Genomic DNA, 14,114 nt, shown 5'->3' on the forward strand with positions numbered 1-14,114 from the left:
TGAGAATTGCCCACATGGTCCCATGCTGACCCAGAGGCACCACCTTCGCCCCCTGACCAGAGTGACCTCTTCCTCGCCCCCGATGCCTTCCATCCCGGCCGCACTGACCACATACCTGGGCTGACAGACGTGAGGACACCACGAGGACACCCGCCGTCCTCCCATCACTTGCCCCTTCAGTTCCACCTGTCCGCAGTTCTGTCAGCTCTTCCCCGAGGCCTCAGGTAGCCTTCTCACCACCCTTGCCACCACCAAATTCAGGCCCTATTGTCACCTGCACTGAACGCAGAGGCTCGACTACTATTTCTGCAGTAAGTGTCCCACTGCCCACCTGCCTCGGTCACACAGTGCCCACCATTGGTTGTGAGATCCAGGAGCGCATGAGGCAGGATAACCCGTGCATTTTGGGGTTAACCTGAGCCTTCCACTAGACTCGCAGTGTGTGTCTGTTAAGTTTCCAGCCCTTACTTCCTGCGGTGTGTTTGTGTAATAGGTAAAGAAGCGGGTAAGCTGCTGGAGCAGAGGCCCTGAATAAGATGGAGCATTCGTCTCCCTCCTGCAGCCGTCCAGCTGTCCCGGCCGTGAGGCAGCTCTGCTCCCCAGGGCCACTGGGGGCCCCAGGCTCCTTCCAGCTTGTGGTTCTGTGCCCCTAGGGTGTTGTCTTCATCTGCCCGGTTGAGGCAGAGTCCCACCCATCACGTCCCAGCCCAGGAGGAGGCGTGAGAGGCAGTCACGGGTGGCATTTCCTGTTAAAACGTGAGGAGAAACAGTGTGCTCACTTCTCAGATCCCAGGGGTGAGAACTGAGTCACGTGGTTGCTCTTGGCTGCAAGGGAGGCTGGGAAGTGTCCTCTGCTGCTCTGTGGCCAGGCACCTGGGACAAAGGAGAGGCTGGGTCTGAAGGAGACAGCTCTAGTTGCCCGACGGCCTTAGGTGGCATCCCCCGTGGCATTCCTTCAGGCTGAGGTAAGAGGCCTCCTGTCTTCCCTCTTGCCTTCCCTGGATTCCACGGGAGGCCAGAGGCGGTCCTGCAGCTGTCCTTGCTCCAGGGCCGGACCTGCCTTGTGTCTTCAGAATATTTGCACATTTCCTCCTACTCTCCCTGTAGGTCCACATTAACTCTCAAGGCAGCTGGCTGGCAGCCACCCCCAGCCCTGGTTTTCACGCCTGCCCACGGTGGCTCTAGGTGTTTACCAAACCCCACAGCAGCCATCGGAAATAGCCAGCTGCAGCTGCTGCTGTTGCCAGGCTGGCACACCCACTGCTTCCATCCCGAGGCGGGGCCTCTGCAAGCTGCTTGCGTGGGGCTCTGCATCAGAGCCTTGGCACTTGCCTGCTGGGCTGGGGACAAGACCGGCCCTGGAGGCAGCCCCTCAGGGCAATTTTACCCAGCCCTCTGGCTTCTGCCTGCCCCCTGCCCACTGTACTCCAGGCCTGCCTGTGGGCGCCTGCAAGCCCCAGGGCTGCCTTGCCCCTAGGACGGCTCTGCAGTGATTCCTGCTACTGGAGCGGGGGCTGGCGAGCCCCAGAGCCGTGCGCCCTCTGGACCACAGCTGGGCCAGCCGCTGGCTCTGCTCCTTGTCAGAGGCCACCTCACTGCCCGCAGCCTGCTCAGCCGGGGCCCTGCTGCTGTGTCTCCGTGGCGTTCTCCCCGAGAGACGGGCCAGCTGCCCTGCGTGCTGTGGCTCCTCACCTTTCTCAAGGCTGCAGCTCCCATGCCGCCTCTGCTCTTTCCTCGTGGGGCCCGGGCCACGCAGCCTCTCCGAGCTGAGCGGCTTCATCCGAGATCGGGACAGAACGTCAGAGCCAATCAGCCAGCGTTATCTGGAAAGACACACACTACACAGGGTCGGCAGCTCCATTGACAGGCAGTCCGGCCCCGTCAGACGGGCCGCTGGCCCCGAGGGCAGGACTTGCTCTGGGTTAGGGGAGGGCTGGCCAGGAGTGAGCGGGCGGACGGTGCTTGAAGGGCTGTCCAGAGGAGCATGGCTTTGAGAAGGGACAGCGAGCTGGTAGCAGATGCTCTGCGTTTCCTGCAGAAGGTCTGTTTACCCCAGTGTGAATGGCTCCTGGAGTCGTCTACACAGAGACATCGAGAACAGGAAGGATTCTTGGAGCCAGATAGTTCCTCCTCTTCATTCCGTAGACAGGAACGAGGCCTGGGAGCTAGCATTGCCTGAGCCCCTGCTCTGCGTCTGTCCTGTAGAAAAACTCACGTCAACCCTCCCTGGGGGTCTCATCCCCATTCTGCAGGTGGGAACAGTGAGGCTCCCAGAGCCCAGGAGGCGGACCCCAGATCCCGAGAGCGCGCATGGCAGGCTGGGCTTGGGAGCCAGACCTGTGGGACCTGAAAGCACCTGTTCATGAGGGGGGTATGTGGATGGTGTGCGGGTCTCCTGCCTCCTAGAACGGGCCCTCCCTGCTCTGTGCCTCCCTCCTGCTGCCCTGGCTGGACCTGGCACAGGTCCGGCCGCTTGTCTTGTCGTGGAGGCTCAGCCACTCTGGGCCGTGCGGGCTCTTCCAGCCGCAGGGGCACTGGAGGTTACTGTTGTCTGTTCTGGAACTTCTATCAGTTGGGTCCTACAGTCTGTGCTCTGGGGTCTGGCTGCTCTCCCTCGGCTCGGTGCGTGTGAGTCTGCCCACGTGGTGCGTCCTTCTCTGCGGCCCTGTCGTGGGCAGGCCCTGGGCCTATGTGCTCCGTCCACGGGCAGGCGCGCCCTTTCCAGGTTGTGAGGAGGAAGCTGCTGTGAATGTCTTACACCAGCTTTCTGTGGACATGTTTGTGTTTCTCTGCGTAAATACCTGGTGGCCTTGCTGGGCGGCGGGTGGGCGGTGTCTAACCTTCAAGGGACGGCAGACCTTTCTGTGAGATTGGGCTGTCTTCTACTCGGCCTAGCAGCCTGGGAGCAGTCCGGTCCTCACCAGGATGTGGTGTCCACACACATTTGGTATTTCTTTTGAGATAAAATTCATACAACCTAAAATTCACCATTTTAACCATCCTAAAGTGTACAATCCAGTGTTTTTGAGTATATTCACAGTGTTGTGCAACCATCATGATTATCTAATTTTAGAACAGTCCATCACCCCAGAAAGAAACCCCACACTTGGCAGCACTCCCCCGTGCCCCCTCCCAGCCCCTGGCAGTCAGGAGTCTGCTTTCCCTGCTTGTGCCTTTGCCCCTGCGACCTGGGCACTTCTGCAGGGGTTGGACAGCGTGGGCCTCGTGTCTGCTCCTTCCACAGGCAGGCAGCCTTGAGGCTCAGCTGTGTTGTGGTATGTGTCATTGCTCGTTCCTTTTTGTGGCTGAAGGGTGTTCCCTTGTCAGGATGGACCGCACCTTGTCGTTGGGTGACGGGCGCGGCGTCGTCCCCGCCCTGTGGCTCGTGAGCAGAGCTGCGCGCGCATCTGCAGGCCTTCACGCAGGCCCCGGCACTCATCTCTCTCGCGTGTGCCCGGCAGTGGTGTTGCTGGGCGTGCTTGGGCAGATGGCACCTGGTGCTAGGCCTTTCAGAGGAGCCGTCCTCTGCTTTCCTCTCCCTCCTTTGGGTTGTGGGCGCACGTGCGCATGCAGGCTCACCGTTCCAGCTCTGAGCTCTGCCCGACCCTGGCGGCCAGCCAGGAGGGGTGACTGCCACCTCTCAGCTTGGGAGCTGTGAGCAACCAGTGGTGCTGGTCTCCTGTGGGCAGCACAGTGAACGTGTGTCCTCCCCTGTCCTCTTTTCTTGCAGCCACCCAGGTGGATCCGGGTGACCTCCAGGAGCTGTTCCAGGAGACGTCAGCCAATGTCTTCCGAATCAACTCCACCGGTGAGTCTGTACCCAGGCCCAGCCGCGTCCTGTCCTGCCCCCACCTGACTGACTTGGGCCGCCGAGAGTACCACGGGAGGTCGGGGTGACACTGGGGGTGGTGGGTGTGCCCATGGCCTTCCTCCAACTAGGCCGCCTGCAGTCCAGGCCCAGGCATCTCAGGACGGGCGGGCAGGCCAGGTCAGTGAAGGCAGAGCGTGTCGGCCTCAGGGCAGCATGGGGGCAGGCCTGCCGTCCTCCCACCCAGAGGCTGCTGCACCCTCAGCTCTGCTCCTCTCTCACGGTCACATGCCCTGTGCGACCTGGACGAGGCCCCAAGGGGAAGGAGCATGTCAGAGCCTCCCTTAGACAGGCAGTGCTGGCTGACTCACAGGTCACAGGCCGGGGGTTGGGGGGCAAGAGCCACACCCCAGAGGGCCAGGTCAGGGCTTGCCCTCTGCTCCTGCAGTGTGGGGACACGTTGGTCAAGCAGGAGAGGGGAGGAGAGGAGCCCTCCGCCTGACCTAGGGCAAGGCCCGCGGGGGGCCGCTCCCAAGAGCCCTTGAGCCCCATGTGAGCCCAAGAGCCTGTCCCAGGGCAGCTGGGGAGAGGGGTCCTGTCCGGGGGCTCTGCTGGGGGTTCGGCAGACTGAGCGAGAGGGCCTGGGCACTGCCCGGCCCTGCTGTCCTGGCTCCCACAGGTCCTTCACTTGGGTGGTCTCCCTGGCCCTGACCCCCGTGTCCTTGGGCCCCTGCCCTGCCTCTGCTGGGGGTGCGGGACATGCCTGGGGTCTGGGGGTCACCTGAGGAGCTCCCTCTGTTCCTTATGCCTGTCCCCTTCTCTCGGCAGTGACCTCATTGGAGCAGAGTCTCCGTTCCCTGGGGACGCCGAGTGACACGCAGGAGCTACGGGATAGCCTGTGAGTGTGTGCCTGTGTTCAGTGTATGTGGGTGTCACGGGTGTGCCCTGCACTGTCCACACACTGGCCCCACAGCTGCCTGGACCCCACATCCCCGAGGGCCAGCCTGCCTGGTGCTGGAGCCTGAGGCTGAGCTCACGCTGGGTGTCACCCTCCATTGGAGGCACACAGATGTGCCCGCGCCCCTCTTAGAAGCTCAGGTGTCCTGTGTTGCCCACAGAGAACACACACACACCCGTGTGCAGGATCACACTCAGGTGGCGGGACATGCGTTGGCATGCACACTTTCTGCCCCACTATCTCCACACATGTCTGCCATGCACCAGAGCTCAGTGATGGGGCTGCACACTGAGTGGGTGCACATGGCACAGGAGTGCTGTCTGCACAGCGGTTTGCAGGTGGTGGACTCAGGCTGGGTTGGAGCCAGGATTTGTGTTTTTGATTTCTCCTCTGCTAGGGTCCCACTGGGCATTCCTTTTGGGGTCACCCAGAAGCCGGCCCTGGGTTGGCCTGGTGAGGCTGCGGGTCTGGGAGGCGGTTCGGCTGTGACAGATGGGCTCCTCAGGTGCGGTGCTGTCTGCAAGCTGGAGCCCTGGGTCCCTGGGGAGGGAAGGGCGATCCCTGCAGGCCACCCGGCTGGCACAGGGCAGGCCAGCTCTGTGTTCAGGCCAGCCCGGGCCCAGCGCCTCTCCACAGGCTGTGAGGCCCTTCTCAGGGGCCCCGAGGAGCCCCCAGTTCTCCCGGCAGCAGTCTCAGTGTGGTGCAGGGTGGGCAGCGCGGGGGGGAGCCAAGGCCTGTGTCGGAACCCCTGTTCCCTCCGCCGCCTCCTTATCTGGGGCTCCCGGGTGGGTCATGACGCCTCTTTGAGTTTGAGCCACCTTGCCTGCGAACAAGGACGGTGTGGGGTGGTGGACTGAATGTGCTCTGAGAGGCGCGGCTGTGGACAAGACCGTGTGTCTCTTCTTGGCATCGACGTCTGTTGGAGAGGTGGGGGCCCTTCTTCCAGGCGAACCACTGCACTAAGCCTGAGCAGCCCCAAGGAGGCCTAGGTGCTTGGACAGAGCTGAGCCCCACACCCCACATGGAGTTGCATGGAGCCCCATGCTTGGACCCAAGGATTCTCTGCCTCCTCCTGTTGTCACGCAACCCTGCCCCACCTGTGGACCACTGGTGCTTCCTGGGTTGGAGGAGTCCCCGCAGGGCATAGTGGGGAGGGCTGTCCTGGACCTGTCCCTAGCCCTCTCCCTCCCCCTAACTTTGTTCTGGGCAAACCAAGAAGTTGGTGTTCCCCAGGAGAAAACCGTTAAATTGTTCTTTGGGTAATGAGCATTCGATGGCCAGTCCCGCAGGGCATGAACCTGCAGGGGACCATTCCTTGCTGATGCCAGGCCTGTACCTTGTCAGATCCTAGTAAGAACCCGGGCATCGGTGGCCTTCCTTACATGCCCTATGTCCTTGCAGGCACCTGGCTGGTCACCTCAGCAGGGAGCCTTGTGGTTTGGGGACCCATGCTGGTTGTCTGGCTGCGCCTCCAAGGTCTGGGCCCATCATCTGTGGGTTAAGTGTGTTCTGTCCTTATGATTCTTGATGCTTTCGGGTTACCGATCGTGGCAGCATTGTACCTCTTAGCAGAATAGGGCTTCCTTGTGTGGGGCTCACCCTGCCCTTAGCTCTTGCATCCTGCCAATGACCTGGAGAGAGGAGGGCAGGTCATGTTATTCCTGTTTTACAGATGAAGACACTCAGTCTCTGAGAGAAGTTGGAGTGTGGCCAAGGCTACACCTCTCTGAATTGACAGACCCAAACTCAGCCATCTGCCCACCCATGCATCCATCCACTTGCCTGCTTAGCCATCCATCCATCCATCCATCTCCCTGCCTATCCACCCATCTACGCATCCATCCATCCATCCACCCATCCATCCATCCATCTCCCTGCCTGTCCACCCATCTATCCATCCATCCATCCATCCACCCACCCATCCATCCATCCATCTCCCTGCCTGTCCACCCATCTATCCATCCATCCATCCATCCACCCACCTGCCTATCCACTTATCCACTCATCCATCCACCCATCTATCTATCCATCCACCTGCCTGTCCATCCATCAACCCATCTATCTGCCGATCCACTCATCCATCCATCCAACTGCCTACCCACCCATCTACCCGTCCATCCATCCACCCATCCATCTGTCCATCCAGCCACCTGCTTATCCACTTATCCATCCACCCACTCATTTATCTACCCGTTCATCCACCCATCTGTCTGTCAATCCATCCACCCATCCACCTGCCTGTCCACCTATCCATCCACCCATTCATTCATCTACCCATCCATCCACCTGCTTATCAACCTATCCATCCACCCATTCATTTATCTACCGATTCATCCACCCATCTGTCTGTCTATCCATCCACCCATCCACCTGCCTATCCACCTAGCCATCCACCCATTCATTCATCTACCCATCCATCCACCCATCCATCCATCCACCCATCCATCTGTCCATCCATCCACCTGCTTATCCACCTATCCATCCACCCATTCATTCATCTACCCGTTCATCCACCCATCCATCCGTTGCCTATCCATCACTTGCCTATCCAGCTATCCATCCACCCATCCACTTGCCTATCTAGCTATCCATCCACCCATTCATCCACCTATCCATCCACGTGTTCATCCACCTATCCATCTACCTGTTCATCCATCCATCTTTTCTTCTGTCCATTCATTCAGGCTAGCTGGGACTACCTCTGCCAAGTCTGGGGTCCAGAGCTCAAGGCAACAGAGGGTCCTTTGCAGATTTTGTGTGCCATTTTGTTTTTAATTATTTTTTTTAGTTTTTTTTTTTTCCAAAACAACGTGTATTGTGTTCTGATTGTGAAAGTAACATATGCGCATTATAGGAAATTTGGACATAGAGGATGTCTGAGGAAGCACTGTTAACATTTTGGTGTTTCCTGCCAGCCTCTTCTCAAATCCAGACGTGTTTTGTAGAACTAGATTTAAGTGAGTAACGTTCTGGGTGCTGCTTTTTGCGCTTAGGATTGTAGGGTGCGCATGGCCTCACTGCAGTCTGAAACGTGCTCCTCAGAGGGCAGAGGACCCTGTTGTGTCTGCGTGGTTGCTGAGCCGAGACTCGGCCTGCTCTCCTCGGCTTTCGGTGTTGTGAGCCGAATTCCCAGGACGGTGTTGTGGTTCCTCTTCAGGTTGCTGCCTGTTTCCGGGTTAGGTCCCTGGAGTGGAGGGTCACCTGGGTCAGGTGGTGGCATTTTTGAGGCCCTGACCCTCGCGTGATTCTTGGGCTGGCTGTTGAAGGATGACCTCACCAGCATGGGTCTGGAGAGTAGTGCTGGCTCCAGATCTTCCTGAACACAGGGCCTGGCCTGCAGTGCCCCAGTGTCCCTGAGGCCACTGCCCCCGACTCCATCGGCCTCAGCTTTCGGGTCCAGAAACTCTCCCTTTGGCGCCTTCTTGTGCCCTCCCCCGCCTCCCTCAGAACCCCGCTTCCTGAACCCTCTCTGCCCCTCTTCCCTGCAGGGTGACTCCTACAGGCTGCTGGTGTGCTCGTCATGGCCTTCCGGAGCCTTGCGTGACCCCATTCCGTGGTGGAGTTTGTGCGCATCATGGAATGTTAGCATTTTAAAGTGACTTGAGACCAATGTTGGCTTGCCAACTCTCTGTTTTTTCCACACTGACAGTCGCCAGGTTTTTAATTTTGCCAAGTAAGAACATAAAAAAAATAGTACACTATCATCCATTATTGCTGTTATTTTACTTAAAAATAGACATTTCCGGACTCCACAAGTAGGCGGGATCTGATCTCAGGAGAGAGGACGGTCCTTCCAATTGAATAAATTTAGCTTCATGGAAACCTCCCAGCGCTGCCCTGTTTTCTCATCTTGTGTGAGACAGGTGTGGGTTTGTCATTCCTGCCAGCTGCCAGGAGACACCCGCCTGGCTGCCCGTGGGCTGCCCACTTGGCCTGGGTGGTGCTCCTCTCCCTGGGGACGAGGCGTGTGGTGGTGAGGGGGTGCCTGCCTGACTTACGGGTGTGGCGCTAGGTGCTGCTGGAGCTGCTGCTCGGAAATAGAAGCTGCATGAATGAACGGTCATTCCAGGAGCCCTGGGGTGCAAGGCCCTGCTCCTTAGTGTCAGGAACTGCGCCATGAGGCAGCCCCAGCTCCGAGGTCACGGGGCCTTGGGGCCCTGCACGTGTCAGTGATGGTGGGTCCAAGGCCTGGGGCTGGCCTAACCCATGCGGGCTCCAGTGACTCTGCGCTTGCGGCATGCAGGGCAGCTCCTTCCCACTGAGAAAGGGGCCCCTGTGCAGGGCTTGCTGGCTGAGAACCCCAGCCCCGATGCTCTGGGTGGTCCCAGCTCCTCTGAGTGGGTGTTGGGGCTCACGTGCAAGGGTCCTGGATACACTGTCTGCCTCTCACAGCACACTTGAGTCGCCAGGGATGGTCAGACCCCATGGGAGCTTGAGGCGTGGAGGGAGGGAGGCGCCCAAGGCTCGCCGGAGCCAGGCTGCAGCTCCATCCAGGCTGAGGTCTGTGCTGGCCCAGGCCTCGTGGACCCTGCTTCCGGTGTGTTCCTGCATTGGTGGGGACCCCTCCTGCTGCCTTTTCCTCCAGTGGGTATCTCCATTACCATGGAAATAGCAGTATCAGAGCTGAGAGTGGCCCTTCCTGGCACCCCAAAGGGTAATAACCAAGCAGGAGGCGGCTCACTGGGGTTCTGACTGGCCGTCATCTCCCGTGTCCGCTCTCCCACATGCGCGTCCTCAGGTGTCATGTCTCGTGCCCCCCCGCTCTCCCACACGTCCTCAGACATCATGTCTAGCATCCCCCTCCGCCTCCCGCACGCGTGTCCTCAGATGTCATCTCCTGTATCCCCCTGCCCTCCCACGTGTGTCCTCAGCATGGCCCTCGCCCTGCCGCAGCCCCGTGAGGCCCTTCCTCTCCCCACTCCAGTCTGCCCTTTCCTGTCTCACTGTGTCTCAGCCCCAATGCCCGGGAGCTGTCTGCTACCCAATGGGCATGAGCCCTTTCAGGCAGCTGTGTGGTCCTGGGTCTTGGCACAGGTTTGGGGCCCAGAGGGGGTTTTGTGGAGCAAGCACACTGTGCCTTTCGTAGCACCTCCGGGGGCTGAGGTGCAGTTGGGGGCCACAGGTGAGCTTGCCTCTCCAGCCTTATCTGCTGCTGGAGCCAGGGCCAGAGTTTGAGGAGGGCGTCGATGTAGGGCTGCACCGGTAAGGAAGGCTGAGCAGAAGCTGCCATGCAGGTGGGAGGAGGACCAGGGGAGTTCATGCTCTGAGGCTAACGCTGGGGGGGCTTCAGGGAGGAGGTGCTGGTGTTGCCGAGCTCAGAGGGTAGCCCTTGGCAGGGCCACCCAGGGGCTGGGCACTCCTGGGTGGAGAAGGGCCCGGGCTGCAGCCTGGGGCGGTGGTGGGTCCTTGCAAGGCTACTGGCAGGTTTGAATGTTGCCCCACCAGGGTGGCCACCCTGGACAAGCTCTCCCCTCCCTGATTCTTAACCTCCCATTGGGACTGGCCATACGCAGGCACGAGGAGGGCCTGGCACAGGGCCTGGGTGCTGCGGGCATCTGGGGAATGGTGGCCGGGGCACTGGAGGCTGCAGTGGCTGGGTTCCCTGAACTAGGACCAGTGCCCCTTGAGGGGTAGAAAGCAGAAATGGGTGGGCGGCCCTGCCCCTGGGTGCGTGGGGGCACACGCCAGCCTCCCACCTCTCACTTCTCCACCTCCCTCAGAGGCTGCTCCTCAGCGCCCCCCCAGGAATACCTCCACTCCTGGACCCTGCTCCCCTGATCACAGACAGCCTCGGAGGCCTGTTTGAGTACATGCTAGGAGGCCCACGAAGCAGCCGTCCCGCCGTGTGGTACAGCCTGCCTCTCCTCCTCCAGGTGTCCGCTCACCTCATCCTGTTGTCATGAAGAGCAACACGTTTGCAAGTCGTGGTGGCCCTGAGTGGGACTGAGGTGACACGTGACCGCTGGGGGTCTGCCAGCCCGCCTCCCAGTGTGCGGGGCTGGGGTCTGGGACAGGCTCCTGCCTCCCGGGAGCCTCGCCTTCCTTCCTTCGCAGATTTGCGTATCAGCATCGGCCTGGAGGGGCTGGGGTGCTGGGATCAGGCTAACCCGGCACTGGCAGTCAGGCTGGCGGCTCTCTGAGGTGCTTGTGGTGACAGCCCCGCGCTGTGCGGGCAGCAGCAGGCCCAGAGCAAGGCCACAGGGTGGTGAGCATGGCGACTTAGGCGTTCTGTGTATTGCCTGTGACCTGGGACCTCATCGGATTCCCTTCTTAGTTCCGGTGGCCTTTTTTGTAGAATCCTTAGGGTTTTCTGCACAGACGAACGTGTCTTCTGTGACACAGCAGTTTTACTTTGTTTTCGGTCTTCGTGCTTCTTATCTCTTTCTCCCCATCACGGCATTATAAACGTGTGATTTCACGGAATATTGTAAACCGGTCAATGGCTGGGAGAGTCCGAGGGTGTGCGTGCCTGCCGTGGCCCCCGTGGCTGTGGCCGTCTCCCTCTGCACGTACACGGGTGGGTTTCTTTTACAGCTGCTTTATCAGGCTGGACAAGCTCCTTTTTTTTTTCTAGTTTTCTTAGGGTGTTTATAATTAATGAGTGTTGAATTTTGTCAAATGCTTTTTCTGCATAACTTATTGAGTTGATTTTCTCCTTTTAAAACTTTTTCTGTTAATATGAAATTATATCAGCTGACTTGGGATGTTGGCCAAGCGTGCCTTCCTTGGGTGAGCTCCAGTTGGTCATGACACACCATCCCTTTTGTGTGTTGCTGGATTCCACTTTCACCCTTTCTGTTAAGAATTTTTGCTACTCTGTCTGCAGGTGGCGTGCAGTGTCCTTTCCTTTAGACTCTGTGCTTAGGTTTTGGTGTCGGGACAAGGCTGGCCTCGTGGAGGGTCTGTGTTCCCTCCTCTCTGTTCTGGAGACTTTGTATGGTATCCGTCTTCTTTAAATATTTGATAGTGAAGCCAGCTGTACCTGGTATTTGTGAGAATATTTTTCAGAACAAATTTAATTCTTTTAATAGATAGAACTATTTAGGTTTTCTCTTTCTTCTTGAGTCAGTTTTTTTTTTTTTTTAAAGATTTTACTTTTTTCCTTTTTCTCCCCAAAGGCCCCTGGTACATAGTTGTATATTCTTTGTTGTGGGTCCTTCTAGTTGTGGCATGTGGGACGCCGCCTCAGCGTGGTTTGATTAGCAGTGCCATGTCCGCACCCAGGATTCGAACCAACGAAACCCTGGGCTGCCTGCAGCAGAGCGCACGAACTTAACCACTCGGCCACGGGGCCAGCCCCAAGTCAGTTTTGATAATTCGTGTCTTTCCAGAAATTTTTCTATTTCATCGTAGTTGTCACATTTATTGACTTAATCTGATCCATGATGTTTCCATATCTGCCTTTTCGTGTTGGGTCTGGAGCCACGTCCTTCTTTTATTCTTGACATTGGTAATTTGTGGGTTTTGCCTCGCCTTGTCTAGATCTGTGTGGTTTTTGGATCCTTTCAGGGAATCCTTTTGCTTTCATTGACTGTTTCAGTGCCTGGCCTGTCTCACGGTTTGTTAATCATTGAACTTACTACCCTCTCTCTGTTGTCTGTGTCCTTCAGTTCCTGAGTGTTTAGTTTGCTGGCTTCTTAGGTAGACCTTTAGGACACGGGTTTTCTTCCTTCCTCTTTTCTGACCTGAGAGTCTGAAGCTGTCCTCTCCTTGGAGTACTGCTCCAGCTGCGCCCACGGCATGTTTCCTGGTGTCCTCCTCATCCTCTGGTTTGCTCTTGCGTAGGTGGAAGGGGTGGTCTGGAGCAGTCGCCTCGTCAGAGCAGTGGGGAAAGGCTGTGTACCAGTCAGCTTCTGTGATGGGCAGCAGGGAGGTGGCCATCTCCAGTGCTCCTGTGGCCCTGGCCACCTCGCCCTGACGGCTGGTTCTCCTCCATTTTCCTGCCATCATGTTGTGGGTGTGTGGTTGGCATCCTCTTGTTTGCAGAGTGCCTTGGCAGAGTGGTGCCAGGTGGTTAAGGAGGCCTCGTTCACCGTGACCCTGCTGCGCTGTTCCCCAGGGTCACAGAGAGGGCTCTGACACGTCACGGGACAGGCAGCAGGCTTATGGTTGTCTCGGGACACCAGAGGCTCCGCGGAGCCGTGACACAAGAACGAGAGTGCTGTGTGGCTCCTTCTTGCCACGTGGAGTCCGGAGTGGAGAGGGCACTGGGAGCAGAGGCCAGTGTGGGCAGTGGTGTGCCTAGCCCCTCCCAGGGGAGGTGGCCTCAGGCATGTGCTGGGTCCAGTTGCCATCACTCCGTCTGCATCCTGACCATCCAGGCGGCTGCTTCCAGCTGTCGGAAGCCCTGGGCGTGGCTGTCTGTACCCATCTGTGGCTACCGAGGACAGTGGGGCAAAGGCACTGAGTGGGGATGTGTCAGGCATGTTCGAGGACAGCGGGGAGGCCGTGTGACGGAGTGGAGTGAGCCTGGGCCACCGTTGGGAGGTGAGGTGGGAGATGCAGAAGGGGCCGATTGGGAGGCCTGGAGCGCCCTTGGACGGACTCTGGCTTTGAGCAGAGGGACCCGTGGAGTCATTGGAGAGCCTGGGGTTGGCAATGTCATGCTCTGGCCTTTCCTTTAACCGGCTTGCTCCAGCTGTGGGGCACCTTCAGGTGATGCAGCCTCAAGTGGGGGGCGGCGAGGAGGCCTGGTCACTGCCCTGGTGAGAGGTGGGGGGTGAGCGGGAGCTGGGGGTCAGAGTCACACCAGCTTTGGATTAGCTTCCCAATGTCACAGCGGTTATCTGCCGACGGGATGTGCCAGTGGGCTGGCCTGAAGAAGGAGAGGACAAAGATGGACGCCCTGGGCTTTTGGCTCGAGGGGTGGATGGACTGATGGCGTTGCTGTGAGCTGAGCTGGGGAGGGCGAGGAGTCGGCTTGGGCACAGGAGTTTGAGATGCCCGCTGGCATCCAGGTGGAGACGTCAGGCTGTTGGACAGACCATTCTGGAGTTCAGGCCTAGGGGGGATGTGACTGGGGGCTGGTGGCACACAGGGGGATTTAGCACACAAGGCTGGGTGAGACCACCGAAGAGGTGAGCGAGAGGGCGGTTGGCGGTGCAGGGTCTGAGCTCCGGCTCGGACAGGTGGTCAGAGAGGCGAGGGCAGCAAGGCCTCTTGAGCAGATGGCTCTGAGCTGGGGGCACCGGGAGGGCAGACTGCAAGCCACAGGAGGGAGGGAGGCGTGGGGGCCACGGGGAGAGGGAGGGAGGTGCGGGGGGCCACGAGGGGGAGGTATGGGGGCCACAGGCGGGAAGGAGGTGTGGGGGCCATAGGGAGAGGGAGGGAGGTGTGGGGGCCACAGGA

General features: G+C 58.9%; 1 protein-coding gene across 15 annotated transcripts in view; it reads left to right on the plus strand.

The window, feature by feature from the left end:
• Window positions 1-14,114, plus strand: part of TSNARE1 (t-SNARE domain containing 1) — a 167,917-nt gene that overhangs the window by 58,774 nt on the left and 95,029 nt on the right. For all 15 annotated transcript variants that reach the window (XM_046642024.1, XM_046642025.1, XM_046642026.1 and 12 more), the window contains 2 exons: window positions 3,731-3,808; window positions 4,637-4,706. In XM_046642024.1, the coding sequence (XP_046497980.1) occupies window positions 3,731-3,808; window positions 4,637-4,706 (148 nt within the window). The remainder of the gene's footprint in view (window positions 1-3,730; window positions 3,809-4,636; window positions 4,707-14,114) is intronic.

Source organism: Equus quagga, chromosome 16, assembly GCF_021613505.1.
Source record: "Equus quagga isolate Etosha38 chromosome 16, UCLA_HA_Equagga_1.0, whole genome shotgun sequence".
NCBI lineage: Eukaryota > Metazoa > Chordata > Mammalia > Perissodactyla > Equidae > Equus > Equus quagga.